General features: G+C 57.5%; 1 protein-coding gene across 5 annotated transcripts in view; it reads right to left on the reverse strand.

Annotated features, from left to right (window-relative positions):
• Positions 1–21,325, reverse strand: part of MORN1 (MORN repeat containing 1) — a 51,906-nt gene that overhangs the window by 27,140 nt on the left and 3,441 nt on the right. For 4 of the 5 annotated variants that reach the window (XM_042996396.1, XM_042996395.1, XM_042996399.1 and 1 more), the window contains exons 4-8: positions 20,819–20,929; positions 19,577–19,667; positions 18,970–19,057; positions 10,924–11,020; positions 9,624–9,734 (exon numbers count right to left, since the gene is read on the reverse strand). In XM_042996396.1, coding sequence (XP_042852330.1) covers positions 9,624–9,734; positions 10,924–11,020; positions 18,970–19,057; positions 19,577–19,667; positions 20,819–20,929 — 498 coding nt within the window. The remainder of the gene's footprint in view (positions 1–9,623; positions 9,735–10,923; positions 11,021–18,969; positions 19,058–19,576; positions 19,668–20,818; positions 20,930–21,325) is intronic. The other variant, XM_042996398.1, reaches the window with a different exon arrangement.

The raw sequence follows: 21,325 nt of genomic DNA on the forward strand, positions 1-21,325 counted from the left end.
TTTGAGGAACTAAAGGCTGAAAAATCCCAAAATGTGATGAAAACTATAAACCCAAAGATGCAAGAAAATCAATAGACCCAAGCACAAGAAACATGAAGAAAATTACACCATGTCACTTCAAAAATAAAACTGCTCAGGGCGCCTGGGTGGCTCACTTGGCTAAGTGTCCCACTTTGGCTCAGGTCATGATCCTGCAGTTCGTGAGTTCGAGCCCCGCGTCGGGCTCTGTGCCGACAGCTCAGAGCCTGGAGCCTGCTTCGGATTCTGTGTCTCCCTCTCTCTCTGCTCCTCCCCCTGCTTGCAACTCTGTTTCTCTGTCTCTCTGTCTCTCTCTCAAAAATAAGCATTAAAAAATGTTAACAAAAATAAAAAATAAAACTGCTCAAACCAGTGATAAAGAGAAAATCTTACACCACCTCACACCTGTCAGAAAGGCTCACATTAACAACTCAGGCAACAACAGATGTTGGCGATGATGTGGAGAAACGGGAACCCTCTTGCACTGTTGGTGGGAATGCAAACTGGTGCAGCCACTCTGGAAAACAGTATGGAGGTTCCTCAAATAGTTAAAAATAGAACCACCCTACGACCCAGCAATTGCACTACTAGGCATTTATCCAAGGGATACAGGTGTGCTGTTTCGAAGTGACACATGCACCCCAATGTTTATAGCAGCACCATCGACAATAGCCAAAGTATGGAAAGAGCCCAAATGTCCATCGTTGGATGAATGGATAAAGAAGATGTGGTATGTATATACAATGGAATACTACCCAGCGATGACAAAGAATGAAATCTTGTCATTTGCAACAACCTGGATGCAACTAGAGGGTATTATGCTAAGCGAAATTAGAGAAAGACAAATATCATATGACTTCACTCTTATGAGTACTTTAAGACACAGATGAACATAAGGGAAGGGAAGCAAAAAGAATATAAAAACAGGGAGGGGGACAAAATATAAGAGACTCTTCAATATGGAGAATAAACAGAGGGTTACCGGAGGGGTTGTGGGAGGGGTGATGGGCTAAATGGGTAAGGGGCACTAAGGAATCTACTCCTGAAATTATTGTTGCACTATATGCTAACCAATTTGGATGTAAATTTTTAAAAATAAATTAAATTAAAAAAAAAAAAAAGAGAAAATCTAAAAGCAGCCAGGGAAAAAGCAAGTTTGTACAGAGAAAACACAGATAAAGATGACAGCAGACTTCTCTTTGGAAACAGCATAGACAAGAAGTCAATGGAATAGCACCCCTGTCCTGCTGGAGGGTAAACCAGAATTCTCTACCTGGTGAAAATATCTATGAGAAATGAAATCAAAGTCAAGATGTTTCCAGACATATGAAAGTGGAAAGAATTAATTACCAGAAAGCACATAGGACAACAAATGTTAAAGGCTGAGTCCTTCAAGCAGAAGAAAATGGTACCAGGTGGAATTCTGTATCTATAAGAAGGAATGGGGAGGACCAGAAAGGGTAACTACAGGGGCAAATTGATGAGATTTCCTTTTTTATTTGTTACGTATTCTTTGAAAGATAAACGACTGTTTATTTATTTATTTATTTTATTTATTTTTTTTAAAGTTTATTTATTTTTGAGACAGAGAGAGACAGAGCATGAACAGGGGAGGGGCAGAGAGAGAGGGAGACACAGAATCCGAAGCAGGCTCCAGGCTCTGAGCGGTCAGCACAGAGCCCGACGCGGGGCTCGAACTCACAGACCGTGAGATCATGACCTGAGCCGAAGTTGGACGCTCAACCGACCAAGCCACCCAGGCGCCCCCAATAAACGACTGTTTAAACAAAAGTAACAACAATGTATTACGAAGTGTATTAAACATATGAATGTCAAACATAGAAAAACAATAGCATAAAAATTGGGATTGCAGAAAAAGAAGTATATCCTATTGCAGAGTTCTTATGTTATATGTGACGTAGTATGGTATCACTCCAAAGCAGGCTGTGATAAGTTAAAGATGTAAATTGTGGTCCTTAAAGCAACCCCTAGAACAAAAAAAACAAGGAGTAAGAATTGATAAGCCAACAGAGGAGATAGGATGGGATCAGAAACAATACTCAACCCACAAAAGGTAGGAATAGAGTCTAAAGAGGGAAAAAACCAGCCAGGGCAAATAGAAAACAGTAAAGTTGGAAACTGGTATATAAATACATTAAATGTGAATGGAGTAAAAACTTCAATTAGAAGATAGATGTGGTTAGAACGAACTAAAAAGCAAGACCCAAATATATGTTGCCTACAGAAAGCACACTTTAAAGACTTTAGGTGAAAAGTAAAAGGCTGGATAAAGATACTCCATGCTGATATTAGTTAAGAGAAAGCTGGGGTCACTATATTCATAGTCATATTCCTACTTCATAGGAAGTAGATGCCAGAGCAATGACTATGCTAGGGATGAAACAGGTAATTTTGGGGGTGCCTGGGTGGCTCAGTCAGTTAAGTGTCCGACTTCGGCTCAGGTCATGATCTCACTATTAGTGGGTTTGAGCCCCGTGTCGGGCCCTGTGCTGACAGCTCAGGGCCTGGAGCCTGCTTCGGATTCTGTTTCTTCCTCTCTCTGCCCCTCCCCCTCTCGTGCTCTGTCTCTGTCTCTCTCAAAAATAAATAAACATTAAAAAAAGAAAAAGGTAATTTTGCAATGATAAGGGGTCAAGTAATTAAATGCCATAAAAATCCTAAATGTTTATGCACCTAATAACAGAGCTCCAAAATACATGTGGCAAAAAATGATAGAAACGAAATCAGAAATAGACAATTCTCAATTATAATCACAGATTTCAATATACCACAGTCAGTAATTGACAGAACAAGTGGACAGAAAATCAGCAAAGATATGGTAAATCTGAAGGGCAGTAACAGTAAAATCTACTTGATTGATATTTATAGAAGATATTTATAGATATCTATTTACAGATTGATATTTATTCTACCCAGCAAGAGCAGAAATCATGCTCTTCTCAAAGTGTACACGCAACATTTACCAAAACAGAACAAACGCTATGAAAAAAGTCTCGATACATTTAAAGGGATTCAAGATACACAAAGTGTGGCTCTAACCGCATGGAATTAAGTCAGAAGTCAATTACGGAACGATCTGAAAAATCTCCAAATAGTTGGAAATGAAACAACACACTTCTAAATAACTCATGTGGCAAAGGGAAAACCAAGAGAAATAAGAAAGCATTCTGAACTGAATGAAAATGAATACACAACATGTCAAAATTCTTGGGATGCAGCCAAAGCAGTACTCAGGGGGAAAGGTATAGCAAACTCTCATACTAGCAAAGAAAGGTTTGAAATAAATGACCTTGGTTTCCATCTTAAAAACTAGAAAAAAAGAGAGTGAATTAAACCCAAAGTAAGCAGAAGAAAGGAAATACTAAGATCATAATAGGAATTAATGAAACAGAAAACAGACAACAATAGAGAAATCGATGAAATCAGAAGTTGATTGTTTATCAATGACACTGATAATCTGTAGCCAACTAGTCAGGCAAAACAGGAAGAAGACACCAATAATCCACAGTAGGAACAAAAGAGGTGATATCAAGGCATTAAGTGGAGAATGAGGAAATATTAGGAACAAGCTTATGACAATAAATCTGACACCTTAGATGAACAAATATTCCTTCAAAGACGCAAAACACCCAAGTTTGTTAAAGAAGAAACAGAACTTCGGGGCGCCTGGGTGGCTCAGTCGGTTGGGCGTCTGATTCTTGATTTCAGGTTAGGTCATGATCTCATGGTTCACGGGATCAAGCCCCAGTTGGGGTTCTGGGTTGACGGTGTGGAGCCTGCTTGGGATTCTCTCTCCCCATCTCTCTCTGCCCCTCCCCCACTGTCATGTGCTCTCTCAAAATAGATACACTTAAAAAAATAAAAAGAAGACACAGATAACCCCAATAACCATATATCTATTAAAGACATTGAATTAGTAATTAAAAGTCTTCCCACAAAGAAACTCCAGACCTCCATGGCCTTCATATTGAATTCTACCAAACATTTAAGAAAGAAATGAAATTATTCAACAAGACTCTTCCAGAAAATTGAAGAGGAAGTAATTTTCTCAGACTCATTCTACAAGGTCAGCATTACCCTGATACAAAAACCAGACAAAGATATTAAAAGAAAAAAAAAATTCAGGGCACTTGGCGGGCTCAGTCAGGGGAGCATGTGACTCTCGATCTCAGTGGTGTAAGTTCAAGTCTCATGTTGAGTGTAGAGATTACTTAAAAACAAACCTTAACAAGGAAAATAAAAAAAACCTCAAGACCACTATCCTTCACGAAAAGATATGCAAAAACTCTAAACAAAATTTTAGTAAATGGACTGTCTAGATCATTCAAGGCCAGGAAAGAGCAGTCTTTCAACGAATAGTGATGGGACAACTAAACGTCCACATACAAAAGAATGTAGTTGGACCCCTGCCTCACACCACACAAAAAGATTAACTCTAAATGGATTATCGTTCTAATGTTTATTTATTTTTGAGAGAGACAGAGACAGAATGAGAGTGGGTTAGGGGCAGAGAGAGAGGGAGACACAGAATCCGAAGCAGGCTCCAGGCTCTGAGCTGTCAGCACAGAGCGCGACGCGGGGCTTGAACCCACAAACCATGAGATTGTGACCTGAGCTGAAGTCGGACGCTCAACCGACTGAGCCACTCAGGCGGCCCTAAATGGATTATCGTTCTAAATGCAAGAGTTAAAAATATAAAATTCTTAGAAGAAAATACAGGAGAAAATTTTCATGGCTCTGAGTTAAGCAGTCTTCTTAGATATGGAACCAACAGCATAACCAGCAAAAGAAAAAAGTACGAGTTGGACTTCACCAAAATGTAACACTTTTGTGTTCAAGGGACACCATCAAGAGACTGCAAGACAATCCATAAGATGGGAAAAAAACATTTGCAAATCAGATATTTAATAAGGGGACTTAGCTCCAGCATAAAGAACTCTTTAAAAAAAAATGTTTTATTGGGGCTCCTGAGTGGCTCAGTCAGTTAAGCATCTGATTCTTGGTTTCAGCTCAGGTCACGATCTCATGGTTTGAGAGTCTGAGTCCCTCATCAGGCTCTGTGCTGACAGTGTGGAGCCTGCTTGGGATTCTCCCTCCCACTCTCTCTCTGCCCCTTCCTGTTCTGTCTCTCTCAAAATAAATAAATAAATTTAAAACCAGTTTTATTTATTTTTGAGAGCGTGTGAGTGGGGGAGGGGCAGAGAGAGAGGGACAGAGGATCTGAAGCGGCTCTGTGCCGACAGCAGCGAGCCCAACGTGGGGCTTGATCCCACGGACCTGTGATATCATGAGCTGAGGCTCAAAATCAATGGTCGGATACTTAACTGACTGAGCCACCCGGTCGCCCCCATAAAGAAGTCTTAATAACTCACAGTAAAAGGACAAGTTACCCGATTTTTTAAGTGGGCAATGAACAGGTATTTCTCCAAAGCAGATGTACGAATGGTCAATAAATACATGAAAAGATGCTCACATTCCTCCTTGTTAGGGATAATGCAAATCAGAACCACAAGGAGACACTGCTTCACACCCAGTAGGATGGCCATGACCCAAACGACACATGATGAGAAGTGCTGGTGAGGGGGTCGAGCGACTAGAGGCCTCAGTCATTGCCGGTGGGGACATAAAATGTTGCAGCCGAAAGAAAGAAAACACATCCAGGCCGGAAAGAAAGAAGTAAAATTGGATGTTTTTGAAGATGACGTGATCCTCTATACAGAAAATCCTAAGAAATCCTCAGAAAAAATAGCAGAACTAACAAGTGAGTCCAGCAAGGTCAAAGGATATCAGATCAATATTTAAAAATGAATTGTAGTCTAGGGGCATCTGGGTGGCTCAGTCAGTTAAGTATCTGACTCTGGATTTCGGCTCAGGTCATGATCTCGAGGTTCCTGAGTTCAAGCCCGGCATTGGGCTCTCACTGTCAGCACAGAGCCAGCTTTGGATCCTCTGTCCCCCTCTCTCTCTCTGCCCCTCCCCTGCTCATGCATTCTCTCTCTCAAAATAAATAAACATTAAAAAAAAAATCAATTGTAGTCTAGCAATTTCTGAAATGAAGATAAGAAAACAATTCCAGGGGCACCTGGGTGGCTCAGTGGGTCAGGCGGCTGACTCTTGATTTCAGCTCGGGTCATGATCCCAGGGTCGTGGGATCCAGCCCCAAGTCAGCTCTGCACTGAGTATGGAGCCTGCCTGGGGCTCTCTCTCTGCCTCTCCCCTGCTCGTGTGCGTTCTCTCTCTTTCTCTCTCAGATAAAATTTTAAAAAATTCCATTTACAATAGCATAAAAAGAACAAATATTACAAACGTATTAGTAAACAAATTATAATTATAAATTAAATAACCAGCAATAAGTTAGCATTTATTAATAAATCTAACAAAAGAAGTACAAGATTTGGACACTAAAAATTACAAGGCTCTGGTGAGAGAAAGTGGAGGCATGAATAAATGCGGAGAGGTTTCCTGCTGGTGACCTGGAGTGCTGTCAGGGGTGGTGCCTCCCGGCCAGAGTCCCTAACAACATCCCAGGAGGGTTTTTTTTTTTTTTCTTTTTTTGGCAGAAATTGACAAAGCTGATCCTAAAAAAATTTATACGAAATACAAGGTTTCCAGGATAACCAAAACAATTTTGAAAAAGAAAAACCAAATTGGAGGAATCTCCAATTTCCAAACTCACTATGGGGCTACAATAATCAGGACCGTGTGGTGGCACAGGGGCAGACGCAGGAGCCAATGGCACGAAATAGAGAGTCCGGACACAAACCGTCATTCTTACAGTCAAGCAGTTCGCGACCCAGGTGCCGAGGCAATCCAGTGGGGAGGGGACAGTCTTTTCAGCACGTGGTGCTGTGACAGCTGGACAGCCACACGAAAAGAGATGAATTTAGAACTTGATCTCATCCACAAAAAGTAGCCGAAGACGGATGGCAGAAATCCAAAAGCAAAACTTTTCCCAGAAAACAGGAGAATATCTTTGTGTGCTTGGGTCAGGCTAGGAATTCCCACACAGGTTACCAATATTATGATCCACAAAGGAAAAAGTGTACTCATTGGACTTCATCAAAATTAAAGCCCTTTGTACTTCAGAAGACAGCATTAAGAAAAATGATAAGCCACAGACTGAAACTATTTGCAAAGATGCATTTATAAAAAGACTCGTGTTCAGAATACATCGGGAACTCCAATAACTCAAACCCAGAAGAGGAACAGCCTAATTTTAAAAAACAGGCAGCATGTTTGGATTAACATTTCTCTAGAGAAGATACACACGTGGCCAATAAACACACGGAAAGCTGCACCACCTCGTCAGCCGTGAACTGTGGGTCAGAACCGAGAGGGGCACCAAGATGGGGCGCCCCGGACGCCCCCTCGGGCCGGCTGTGCACGCGCAGGGTGTGGGAAACCCAGCCCGGGCCCCGCCGACCGCGTTGTAAACGGTGCGGCCACTTTGGGACACGGCCTGACGGTTTCTTTAAAAATTTACACGTAGATCTGCCACGTGACGCGGCGACCCCACTCGTGAGCGGATAACCGAGGGACAGAGCACACGGGCCACCCAAACACTCGTACCGAGCACTGCCACGTGGGTGCACCCCAGCAGAGTGCGCCGGTCAGAAAAGCGGAGCAGATGTGAGGAGAGGGGTGGGGTGGGCAGGGGGCCGCAGGCAGGAGGTGCGAGGCACGGTCCGAAACCGACGGCGTGGCGCTGCTTGCCCGACTCCGGGAATTTGCTAAAGATCATCGAATCGCTTACAGCACAAAGATTTCACGCTATAAAAACGGCACCACGATAAAGCCGTGAAAATAAACCAGCTGTGGGGGTGTCTGGGAGGCTCAGCCCGTTAAGGGTCGGACCCTTGGTTTCAGCTCAGGTCCTGATCTCACGGTTCGTGGGTCCGACCCCCCACGTTGGGCTCTGCGCCGACAGCGTGGAGCCTGCTTGGGGTCCCCCCTCTTCTTCTCTCTCTGCCCGTCCCCTGCTGGTGCACAAGCGCACGCGCTCTCTCTCAAAATAAATAAACAGAACAAAATAAAATAAAATAAACCAGTTGTGACTGTCTTTGACAGTCCCCGCGCCGCACAGGGGGGCTTCCTGGTCGAAGCTCGCCGAACTCGGGCGAACTAACGGACGTTAGGAATCCCAGGCACGCATTTTAGTAGCGGTGGTCCTGCCCGGCCACGCACAGGGACCGGTGACCGTGCGGGGGCCCTCTCCGCACCGCGCCCTCTGCTCACGGGTCACGGGTGGGACCGGCTTTGGGAGGTCAGCTGGTCCACGCTGTGCGTTGCTGCCCCGCTGGGCCCCTCGAAAAGCAGCCCCGATGCCACAGGAGACCTGCCCTCCCCGATCACCCACGGAGGACACGGGAACTCGCCCCCCGCAGACGCCCGCGGTGCGTAGAGTCACCCTTCCTCCTGTAAGACGAGCGGTGGCCGCGGGCACGCACAGAACCACCCCACACGCGCACAACCACCCCACACAGGCACGATCACTGCACATGCGCACAACCACTGCACACGTGCACAACCACCGCACACGTGCAACCACCCCACATGCGCACAATCACCGCACGCACAGAACCACCCCACACGCGCACGATCACTGCACACGTGCACAACCATCGCACACACACAACCACCCCACATGCGCACAACCACCCCACATGCGCACAACCACCCCACACGCGCACAATCACCGCACGCACAACCACCCCACACGCGCACAACCATTGCACATGCTCACAACCACCCCACATGCACACAACCACCCCACACGTGCACGATCACCACACACGCTCACAACCATTGCACACACACTACCCCATGCATGCACAACCATTGCACACGCACAACCATTGCACACACGCACAACCACCCACACGCGCACAACCATTGCACACACACAACTACCCCATGTGTGCACAACCATTGCACGCGCACCACTGCACACGTGCACAACCATCGCGCACACACACAACCACCCCACACGCACAACCACCCCACACGCTCACAACCACCGCACACGCGCACGATCACCACACACGCTCACAACCATTGCACACACACAACTACCCCATGCGTGCACAACCATTGCACACTCACAACCATTGCACACGCGCACAACCACCCCACATGTGCACAATCACCGCATGCACAACCACCCCACACGCACACAACCACCGCACACGCGCACGATCACCACACACGCTCACAGCCATTGCACACACACAACTACCCCATGCGTGCACAACCATTGCACACTCACAACCATTGCACACGCGCACAACCACCCCACACGCGCACAACCATTGCACACACACAACTACCCCATGCGTGCACAACCATTGCACACACACAACCACCCCACACGCGCACAACCACTGCACACACACACACACCCGCCACCTGGAGGCCTCGCGTGCCTACTGCCTGTCTGCCGAGGCTCCCGTGGCGAGGACCTCCGAACAAAGTATCTGCTGGTGTCCGGGTACCGGAAGCCACTCGGGACATCTCGTCCCTAACCCTGAGAGCCCGGCACCTGTTTGTCCTTCCGAAAACGCAGTCGTCACCCTGCAGACACTCACTCTCGGCAACTTCCCCGCTGTCCTGCTGCAGCTGAACGTTCAAGTCGAAGGAAGACCCCTGGGCCACGTCCATCACCTCCGGACCCAGAATCACGATCCTCCTGGCTTGTGCTGGGAGACAGCAGAGCGGAGCACGGGTGAGCGGGGCACGGGGGACGCCGCCCGCTGGAGCCCACACCCCCCACGCAGGCCCAGCAGCCTCGATTCCCAGAGCTCTGTGGGGAGAGGGTTATCACTCGCCGCAGTCAATCCCCTGCAAGAGCCACCTGACCGAATGACCTGGGCAGTCACTAGAACGAGACCGTGACCCCGCCCTGAGGGTCAGCTGTGATTTTTAAGCAATTCCCACAAGTCCACTGAAGAGACTACAGAGGGCCACCAAACGGGGAAGGGCTGTAAGCAAGTGGCTCATCAGCATTTGGGTCTGTACACCGTGGAAGGTTCCGGCACATCCTCTGCTTGGTTGGGACTCAGGCCCTGCACTTCTCGTGTCTGAGTCAGGAGCTCCATGTGTGTGGACGAGGTGCTACGGCCACCTGCCGGGGAGCTGGCCTGGAGGGCGACCCACCCACAGGCTGGCCGCCACCTCCTGGATCTGCCGGGCGTCCTCTGGGGTCTGAGCGGCCGGAGACCGTGTTTTCAGTGTCTGCTTCCCCCTGAACCCCGAGCCCTGGGGGGCTGGGAAGGATCCGGGAGTCCCTCCAGGAGACTCCCCCTGACCTAGGCTGCCACTCCCCTTCACAGGACCTGAGCCCCCACCGAGGAGTCCTTCCTGGCCTGGCGGGCACCTGCCGTGGCCTCTCCCCTGCAAGGGGCCCTGGGGACCCACCTGAGGTGGCGGCTGCTCAGCTCTGAGTAAGCAGCTGCAGCCCGTGACCCCTGGCCCCTGGGGTGGCACTTCTGTCCTGGAGTCTAACAGGAGGTCACCTGACCCGGCCAACAGAGGGAGGGGCCCCTGCAGGCCCTCTGTGCTCCAGTCACGGTGCAGAGAGTTCAGGGAGGGGGGCAGGTGCCCAGGGCCCTGCGGGCGGGGACCCTCTGAGGAGGGGGACCCTCCTGCTCACAGCGGGGCCATGGCTGTCCGAGGTCGGACTGGGGCCTCTGCCGGTCACGGTCACGAGCCCTTCCGAAACCCTACTGGAATGTGTTTCTCCTAAAGGGGCTGGGGTTCTAGATGAACTTCACCATCACCCCCAAACACCTCCTGACCCAACTCCCCTGTGCCGGTGCCTGGGGCCGCCTGAGGGAGAACTCACAAGAGGACCTTGCAACGCCGAGGGGGGGGGGTGTGGGCACTTACCCGCCGGGTGGCCATTGATCCACATCCCGTGGTAGACGGCCCCGGAGCAGAGGGTCATCCTGCCCAGGCCGCTGAAGACGTCACCATGCCACTGTCCCTGCAGAGACAGCCGTGTGCACTCAGAACCCACAGAGGGCACGTGTGATGCAGGGGGAGGGGGTGGCTGCGGGGTCCCGGGGACCCTTCGAGGGCGGGGAATCACGAGCTGCTGCTGTGTGGCCACGTTGCCCTGCGACTGAACTGTAAGAAGCCGTGAAGTTTGGGAGCAAGGACACGTGTACAAGATGCCAACGAAACACCGGCTCGGAAAGGGGGCCCTTTCGGCACAAAAACCCTCTCGGTAAAGACACCGCATGTGTGCGGGCCGGAGGGCTCCCTGACAACGGGCAGGCCCATCGAGGGGCCCGCTGAGTCCCCGCGGCGCACACCCCACTCTGCCGCCCTCACAATAAACCTCGCTTTCCGAACCACACGCACAGCAGGGCAGGAGAATAAGAATTAGAGTGGCTACGTCACTTCTGTGGGAAACTTCAAGGGCCTGCTGCTACTTTGTTTGACTACGAATTACTCCTTCTGGAAGAAAACTCAGCCGAAGGCACGTTTGGTTCCACGCATCCTTCTGTGGGAGCTAATCGGGCTCCGCTCCCCCGCCCTGCCCTCCACCTGGGCTGGGCCGTGGTCGGTGCCCGTGTGGACGGTGTTGCCCACGGGCCCCGCGGGACACAGCGCAGCTGAGGCCGGCACCGGTCTCTCTCAGGCCCCCGGGAGGGGCCACGGGGCCGTGGCAACGGCCCCCGGGGGCTGCGGCCCGGCACAGCTTGGACGCCCCAAACCTGGGAAGGAGCCTCCCGTGGGCGGCCTGGGGAACAGAGTCGCCGAGCACCAGGGCTTTGGAGTCAAGTCACCGTGAGGGGTGGAGGTCCGACCACGGTTCACCCCTGGGCCGGGGCTCTTGGACAGCGGGCAGCCCCCCGGGCACCCGGCAGGGGCGGCGACCTGACCATCACGGCCACAGGAGGGCCGGGGCTCCAGGTGGGCAGGGGCAGGCCGAGCCCAGCCGCGAGGCCTGGCCGTCCCTCCCGCCCGAGACCCAGACGGCAGAGTCGGCCTTGCGGCTGTTCCCGGTCTCCCGAGGCTGCACCTCGGGGATGCTCGGTGCACGCGGGGCTGAGGTCGCGTCCCCCAGGAAGTGGCCCCCGGGTGCAGGCGATGGGCCGGACCAAGCCCGCGGGCGCTGCTCTCTCGTCCTGGACTCGGGGCGGGAAGCCCACCCGGCAGCGGCAGGGGCGGCTCCGGAGACGCCTGTGAGCACCTAAGTGACCATCAGCGGGTGCCGAGCACACAGGTACCCGCGTGGGGACGGGGGCGTGGACGCTTCCACCTACATACGTGTTCTGTGTGTACCTGCGGGCAAGCGTGTTGCGTGTCTGCCTGCGTGTGTGTGTGCGTGGCCGGGCGGCGGCGCTCTCTCACGGTGACGGGCGAGGTGATCTGGGCGGGAGCCAGCAGAGCAGCGGTCCCGGGCTGAGCTGTGGTCCGTGGGTCGAGGTCGGGGCAGTGCTGGGAGGGCAGGGTGGCTGCCCCCAGAGCCCCCGGTTGCTGTCTGCTTGCTGGGAAACCCTTCCCCTCACGACACCATCCCCAAACCTGACGAGTTACCAGCTTCAGCTCGGGCGACAGGACCCCTGGCTGGCCACACGAAAAGCCCACAGGAGCCACACCAGATCCACCGCCCCCAACAGAGGGGCGCCCTTGCGCCTGGAAACCTCTGGGCTTGGGCCCGGGGCCCGGCGGCAGCAGGTGACACAGTAGGATGTGGTCAGGCCCCAAGGAGGCCGGGGCAGGGGTGGTGGCCACAGGTGAGGGCCGCGTCTTGCAGAGCGACACCTCCCTGTGGGGCCCCGCGGCCTCGCGGCCTCCCTCGGCCTCGTCGCTCCAGCTCCCTCCGTCCCACCGACGCGAGAGCTGCTGTTTCTGTGCCCCCTTGTGCTCTGGGCAAGCCTGCTACCTGCCCTCACCTTGCAGTGCTCGTCCCTGTCCCTGGGCAGGCATGTGGGTCACCCCACCCTGCGGGGATGGGAGCAGGGCCCCTGGAGCCCAGCCATGTGCTCACGTGCCCTCCCAGGCGCCGGCCCCATGCCCGCACCTCCCTCTCTGGGCTCCAGACGCTCCCGCACACGGACCCAAACCCTATAGCCCCGCCCCGCCCACGGGGGCACCCGAGACTCCTGGAGGCAGGGGCCGCAGCTCCCACGGGTGGACACTCGTTGTAAATGCTTCCTGGCTCCCTCGGGGCTGCATCAGGGCCCAAATCGACACAGGCCGAAAGGCCCTCCAAATGGCGAGATGGCTGCTGAGCCAGTCGCCCGCGCCCGCCCACCTCACAGCCATTTCCGCCACGAGAGCCGCCGCCTCTCGTCCCCGCTCGCACTCTCGTCCACCAAGCCAAGCACCGGCGCAGCCTTGCCTGGGAAGCATCGGACTCTCGGGTCATTCCACACCCAGGGCCTCCGAGGAGGAGGGCGGCCCGTGGGCACAGGCGCCCCCGTCCCCCAGCGACCTTTAACTCGCCTGCTAGAACCTGAGCCCAGACCGCAGCTCCGGGGCAGCTGGGCTTCCGCGGCTTCAGTGCAGAACCACACCGGGACGAGCACGCTCGGGTGTGCAACGCAACTCAGCCAGCGTGGGACCTTTTCTAATTAATGTCATAAATCATACCTGTGAGAGCCCTGCCCTTTCTCCGCCGACTCACGCCCGAAGCACGAGTCACCCCTCCTACAACTGTCTCCTGGAGGAGGCTGGACCCCCACGAGGAGGGGCGAGTGCATTCCACCCGGGGCGGGGGCTCCCTCCGCCCAGGGAGCCGGCTGGCGCCCAGGCCGGGGCTGCCGCACGGTGGGAGCCATCCCGGGAGGAAGCGCGGGGCCTGTGTCCACACCACAAAGACCGAGGGAACGGGGTCCAGTGTTAGGAGACGGTCCCGCGGGACGACGGTGAGGCACGCCTGTCAGCCGCGGCTGCGGGACTCCCCCAGGGCCCCGAGGGTGCTGCTGTGGACTGGGCAGCTGGGCCCACCTCTGGGCGCCCAGGGCTCCACAGGATGGGACCCGCCTGTTTGGAGCCTCCCTGAACAGAGTGGGGCCAATGGGACGAGAGATTCCTGGCTTGTGCCCACAAGTGATGGGGATAAATTGTGTGAGACAAGCGCCTGACTCTCTTCTCATTTAAGGAAGTGCTCTGCTTAACCGATGCGACTTTTCTTTCGGAGGGAAAAGTTGCTGTGCTTTCATGGTTATCGCTTCCGTGCCGGCCCCTCCCCCGTGCTCCCTGAATCTGCAGCCTGGCACACTGGCGGCCACTCAAAGAGGCATTCGTGGTCTCCCGTGCCATGCCAAACCTCGGAGCTGGAGCAGGTGACCACTTCCTTTGAGGTCACGGGTTCGCAGACCAGGTCGGGGTGGCCGGGGTCAGGTCACATATGAGGAAATGGCTGCGGGCCACCTGCCCGGGCCCGGCGACTGTCCAGGAGCCCTGGTGTCCCCAGCTTGCGGGGCGGCCTGCAGGGGTGGCAGTGACCGCACAGGCTGGCACGACGGTGGCATGGGTGTGCGCCCCACTCTCGTCTCCCGAACACCAGGGTCACAGGGTGTCATGTTTGACCTCCATGACCCTGCTGTAAGTTCCCGGGATCTCACGGTGTCAGCTGTGGCTCTCGCTGCCTGCCCGCGTCCGTTTCTGAGGTCTGTGGACATCTGAACCTCACGTGGAGCCTGTAGCCTGGCGTTGGCTCCCGCGAAGGCTCCGGCAGCCCAGACCCTCCTCCCACACGTGCTCGAAAAGGCCCAGATGCCTCTTCTGTCCTGCGTGCAGCGCCCCCCGGGGTCACGGCCCCACATCCCTGGACTGCGAGGGGGGGTGTGGGGACACAAAGGCCCCCGGCGCTCCTGCAGACGCGGGGGAGCCGCCAGCAGGTGAAGACACACATAAGGCCGGCCACCTGCTCCCTGCGGCAGGCAGGTGCACCGACCAGCAGGCCTCCCTCTGGGAGAGCCAGCACGGAAACACGGCCAATGTGCACGGACAGCCCGGAAGCCAGCAGCTGCCGGTGGGGACCACGCCGCAGCCGCACAGGTAGGGAGCGCTCGGCTGTGCGAACAGCTCGGGCCTGCCTCCACTCCGCGGGAACGCGGCTCGCCCCCACGGCGCTATCGGCCCCCAGGCCCCGTCCGCTATTGTGCACGGCACCCACACTGGCTGGGGCAGATTTTCCAGAACAGAGAAGGACAGATGCTGGTGGGAAAGTAATGTGGCACAGCCGCCGTGGGAACCGTGAGGAGTTCCTCGCACATCCAGCAGTGAGTTACCCCGTGGTCCAGAAGTCCCCGTGGTGGGTCCACGGCCGCAGAGCCGGGCGCAGGCCCTGTGAGGGCTGGGCGCCCACCCACGCACACGGCACCAGGCGCTCGAGGAGCCGAGGGGTGGGAGCCACCCCGGTGCCCGCCGACGGAGGCACGAACACGACGTGGTCCCTCCGCGCCGTGGAGGATCATCCGGCCCTAAAGAGGGAGGAACACAGATGCCCTCGGGGGCACCGTGCTCCGTGACAGCGGCCCGTCCCCACAGGACAGACCCCGTAGGACTCCGGGGACGCGCAGTACACGCGGGGGTCAAATCCACAGAGAGAGTGGCGGGGTGGGCGCCAGTGTTTCGTGGGGCGGAGCGTCCGTTTGGGAAGGTGGAAGGTTCTGGAAATGGGCGGCGGGGACGGCCGCGCAACTGTGTGAACGTGCTTGATACCTCCGAACTTCACGCTTGGTGGTTAAGACGGTACGTTTCAGGTCAGGGGTATCTCACGAGATACACAGGTCGTTTTCAAGAGGGCCGACTCCTTCCCTGCGAGGGCCCAGGGGGTCGCCCACACCCTCACGGGAGACGCGCCTTGGGGTGGCGCCCCGCTCCCTGCGGCGGCTCCGTGTCTACCGATCACCGGGTGACTCCCGATGCCCGGAGGTCAGAGGTCGGGCGGGAGGTGTCCCTACACCCGGAGAGGCCCGCGCCTTCCTCATCGGCCAGGCCCGGCGCCAGACCGTGCGAGGACTCTGTGGCGGTCCGAAAGGCGTCCTGGCAGCTGCGAGTGAGGGCTCTGAGGCCGCCCTGTGGCTGCAGCCTGATCCCACCCCCTCCTGGACGCGGCCCTCCTCCTTTGGCCCCGTCCGTCGGTCTGTCCGCACGGCCAGCTGGAAGCCAGCTTAGAAAGGGGCTGGAGGGCAGAGGACGGACCCCAGCGCCGGCCCTCCCTCCGGGACCCGTGTGCCACTCGGGTCGTCAGGTCAGCGCCTGGACCGCAGGGGAGGTGGCTGCTCGTGTCCCTGCCATCACGTGTGGATGGGGGCTGCCCACATGGACACCGCCCAGCACGATGGAGGATGGGTGTCCCAGCAGCACTTGGAGCTGCAGGGGGCAGGCGGAGTGTCCGAGGTTCTTGGGCAGAAGGCTCCAGAAGGTTGAGACGCTGCCCAGCAAAAGGAAATGGAGAGACACAAGTCTGCATCCCGGGGAGACGCGGCCTGGAGGGACCCGGCTTCCACCTCCACTCATTTGAGGCGCCCCACGCCGAGGACACGCCATCTCCCTCAAGGGCATGCGTCCCGAGGTCTGCAGGCTGGGATGGTGTGGCCGGAGACACCACGGGGCGACTGTCCAGGCAAACACCTCCTCACTCTGGACGAGGCAGCCTGGCCATCGGGAGCTGCAGCCCAGGGCGGTTCTGTCGGAGACCCGGCTCCCGGCCCGCAAATCGGAACAAGATGTCTCCCGAGTGGGAGAAGCCCCTGGCAGGCCTGCCGAGGCCACGCTGCTGGCAGGGCTGGGCTGCCCCCTGGTGGATCGCCCGGCAGGCGTCCCGGGTCAGCCCGGGGAGCGGGGGGCTGCTGCCCATCCCCTCCTGGCTGAGCCTCGACTTGCAGGGGAGGCCTGAGCGGGGCCCAGGTGGGCAGCCACAGCCCCGAAGGGAGGCCATGCAGGCGGCGGAGGGTCCAAGGGCCAGAAAAGCCTCCAGAAACAGGGAAGTGCTGGGGGCTCTAAAGAGCGTGTTGCCCTGTCCTCTGGCCCTGTGCGGCCGTGGGGAGCCTGACCCGGGTCCTAGGCTGTGCCGGCTGCCCCCCGAATGTCACAGGGATGTGAGGGAGCCCGGGCTCCAAGCCAGGACTCCCTGATGTGGGAGGCCTCCTCTGGGCCTGTGAACTCACAAGGCCCTTGAACTACAAGATGGGCAGAACTGAGGCGAGGGCTGAGGACAGAGCCTGGTGCCTGTGGCGAGAGGCCTAGCGGCCAAGTGGCAGATTCTGGTGTCCCCCAGCCTGGCGTGTGGCCGTGCACATTTGTGGAGGTGACTCCAGGTGGGGCGAGGACCCTGGGAGGAGGGCCTGCCCTGCGTTTCTCTTCCCTTGCAGCTCCGGAGAATTGAGGCGGACGATCTGTGGCCCCGTAAGGACGGCCGGCCGGACGTCCCCTCGTGGAGAAACAGCAGGTCACAGCAGCACCTGCAAATGGGCGCGGTGCAGACCACCAAGCACACCGGCCCAGGCCGGCAGGGCAGCAGCAACGTGGAGCGGGGCCCCTCGAGCACAGGGGGCGCTGGCCTGGGTGCGGTCTTACCGGGGCAGATCTTGCTTCACGAGCAGGGAAGGCAGCCGTGTGGGGCTTCCCGCACTACAGGCCGGCGTCCGGGCACCCCCGCCCCTGCCCCAGCCACTCCGTCTCCACCCCGGGCCGGGGACCATTTTATGGCCTCTCAGCCCCAGAGCCACCCTTCTTGGCCGCCTTTGTGGGGCGGAAGCCGGACCCCTTGAGGTCTCTGTCGGCCGGCTGGTGCGCCGCTTCGTCAGCAGAGGGCGCTGCAGGGGCAGCCGCGAGCAGCAGCACCTGGGCTCCCAGAGCCGGGTTTAGTGGGCGTGTCACAACCACGACGACAGCTCCCTCGGTCTTGAAGCTCCCGTGCGCGCCACGACTCTCCCTGCCCGAACCAGGTCCCGGGTCCATCTTTGGGGGCGTCTCCGGGGCCACCCGTGCGTCTGCTTTTACCCCGCCTAGCGCTGCACAGCCTCTCGCCAGCTGCCCGTGTCCACGTTCACGCACTTGTGTGGTTTGTCCCCCAGCGGGACTCGGCTCTGGGCACCACTGCCACCTGACAGTCCCGAAGCCGAGGGTCCTTGCTTCTCCTCTGGCCTTTGCTTCAACAGCCAAGCTGTCAGCACGGCCGCGTCTTCACCTCCGAAACGTCCTGATGCTGTTCTCTGCGCCCCATCGCCTCTCCTGACGGTGGCTCCGATTAAGAGCCAGGCAGGCCTCTCCCACAGAGACCAGAGCGTCACCCCTCCGGCCCTTCCCGAGACGCTCGGAACACATCCCACCCCGCTGAGGCTCCAGGGCCTCCCAAGCTGGCCTGCCATACCCTCTTCCTCCCGCCCGCACACGAGGACACATCAGGGAAGACGGCCAGGCCCCTGGCTACCCAGCTGCCTGCAGACCCAGCGGGGCCCCTCATCCAGTCTGGCCGCCGACCGGAGATACGCATTCCTGGCTCTGCCCGCTTTGCTCCCGGCCGGGCATGCGGGCCAGTGTCCATAAAAAAAAAGAATGATGAATTCTGGGGTCTTGACGAGGTCTTTGGATCTGCCTGGGTCTCTCTCCCCCACCCCTCATAGTGAGTAACCCCTCTGTCAAACCCGAGGGGCAGTGCCTGCAGCGGTGAGGGGGGACGGGCCTCCTCGTCCGCTTCCGCGCGTTATCGGTGGGGGCACCCCTCACCAAAACCCGCTTCGCCCGCACCGAGGGCATCCTCAAGGGACTGAGAAATTTCACCTCATTTCCACAGGCGACAGCGCAGGTTATGGCACCTCGGGAGCCAGTCAGGAAAGGTACTGGCCGGGGCCCTTCACCGCAGCCCTCCGGGCCCCTGCTGGGGGCGGGTAGCAGCACTGACACGCGCCGGAACACTCCGGAGGCCAGCACAGAGGGCCTGGGTCCCGCCAGGTCCCCAGATACCTCATAGGTGGAGCCGTCGGCACAACACAGCACCCCGTGCCCCTGACGCTGGTCCCGGACCCAGTCGCCTTCGTACTCGTCACCGTTCCTGGGGACACAAACACAGGGGCTGCCGTCAGCCTGGGGAGAGCCAGGTGGCGGCGCTGACTCAGACCGGCTCCTCCGACCGGGGCTCGGCAAGCGCCACCGGGACGGAGGCGAAAATAGGCTCTGAGCAGATGGCGTGAGCTCCTGCCTCGCTGGGGCCTGCTGCGGGCGGGGGGGTGGCGGGGGGCTGTGGCCTTGGCGCCCGCTCGCCTGGCCCCCCAGGTGAGTGAGACTTGGAGAGGCTACCGGAGAAGCGGGGGGGGGGGGGGGGGACCTGCGCGGAGCCGCGGCCGCCGGATTTAAAGGCAGGCAGGCAGGCAGGCAGGCAGGCCTGCTGCCGTGGAAGCCTTGGCTCGTCCTCCGGCCAGGGCCCCGCACCCGCCTCCCGGGACGTCTTCTCTCCTGCACACCCCGTGAGCGATGTCCGTAACTGAGAGAACGGTCAGAATCCTACCAAGAACTCAGACCAAACCTCGTGGACCGGCGCTGGGGGCCGGGGACAGACGGGTGGCGTACTCACCGGAAGACCATGTGTCCTTGGCCGTGTCGCTGGTTGTCATGGAACCACCCCCAGTAGGCTTGTCCGTCCCGGTCCACCAGACGCCCGTATCCTAGGGAGTGAGCCCAGGCACCCAGTGTCACCTCTTGCGTCCTGCCAGGTGGACCTACATCCCTGAAGGGGCTTTGCGGGCCTCCTGAGGGCGGGTGGGTCAGGAAGAAAGCTGGGGTCGGCGGGGCCCCGGGAGCCAGGCCGTCCTCCCAGGCCAGGGCCGTCGGGGCAGGAAGGGCAGATTCGATTTAGGGTGGCCCCAGCGGCCACCCAATGGAAGTGGCTCTGGGGTCCGGCTCTCGAAGGTCCTGAGTGAGGGTGGGAGGGTGTCACTTAAGGACCCCAGCCCCCCCCCCCGGAGTCTGAGGCCGGAGTGCCTGCTGTGTGGTGGGGCCCACACCATGGCCTGGCCACTGCAGGTGTGCACGTGAGCCTGTGGGAAAGCCGCCCCTCACAGACATAACAGCAGGGCTGGGCCCCGAGTAACAGACTCAGAGGCCCTCGGCCTAGAGGCCAGAGGACGCGCTCGTGAGGACAGGGCTTCACTGTGTCGTTCGGGACAGCTCGGGAATGCGTGCGGACACCACGAAGGCGCCATCGGACCTCGCGGCCTCTTGGCCCGGTTCTGGGTGCTGGTCTTCCAGAGCAGCGAGCGCTCTGGTCTTTGGGCCTCGGGGGCACGCACGCCACCCCCAACCGCCCCCTCGGGGCAGAGTCCACTTCCCCCCAAGCGTGGCCTCTTGACCTCGGAGGGCCTGCACCTCCTCGCCCCCCAGGAGCCCCGAGGCTTTTAGGCCAGGAGGGCCCGGGAGCTACCAGCCCCGCTCGAGTGCTGTCACTGCGGCTGGAGGGGAGACCCCACGTGAGTGCGGAAGCTTTCCCAGCAGGGCCGGGCCAGATCGCTGACGCCTGGGGTTGTGGGCAAACAATTAAGTCGCGGTTGTCTTTAGCCACTGGACTTAAACCACAGTGGTGGTTAACCGACGCACGACCCTTGTCACAGCCACAGCACACGGGGTCCCCGGGCCACGGCCCCCACACGGAACTGGGGGAAAGGCTCCCGGGCCCGGGTGCATGTCAGGCTCCCTGCGCAAGCTCAGATTCCTGAGCCCACGCGGGCCCCCCGAGTCAGATCTTGGTGAGGGGTGCTGGTGTCCAGGGCTCCCCACACAGCACCCTGCCACACTCAGGGGGTTCTGGTGGCCGTCAGACCTTCTCTCACGCCGTGGGAGAGCTCCCCTTCGTAACATCCACCAGCTCTGTACGTCATGACGCCACGTCCTTGAGGTTCTCCCAAAACAAACTGTCCCGAATAGGTGTTCCCTGGGGCAGAGGAGGAGGGGCACAGGCATCCAGGGTTAGAGCTGTTGCCTGTGTCCTTGGTGGGTCAACAGTCAGACCCTCCTGTCCCCAGTCAGTGGCGGCAGGCACCGTTTATTCGCCTTGGCTGACGAGACAAGGTATGATTGGGTAGGTCTGGCCCTGCCATCCCGGTTACCGTAGGGGTGTCGGTTTCCTCCCCTCCTCGCCTGTGGGAGCAGACCTGTCCTAGGACGACCCTCTCTGTGGCATCCGTGAGCCCAAGGGAAAGGCCTCTCTGGGTCAGTCTGTGGAGTGAACCTTCCCTCCCAGACAAGCGGCCACCAGGCTTGCCTGCGAGGGTCTGAGCTCCTGGAGCCGTGGCTGCCCCTGCCCCAGGGGACGCTCTGCTGACTCAGG

Source organism: Panthera tigris, chromosome C1, assembly GCF_018350195.1.
Source record: "Panthera tigris isolate Pti1 chromosome C1, P.tigris_Pti1_mat1.1, whole genome shotgun sequence".
NCBI classification, from domain to species: domain Eukaryota; kingdom Metazoa; phylum Chordata; class Mammalia; order Carnivora; family Felidae; genus Panthera; species Panthera tigris.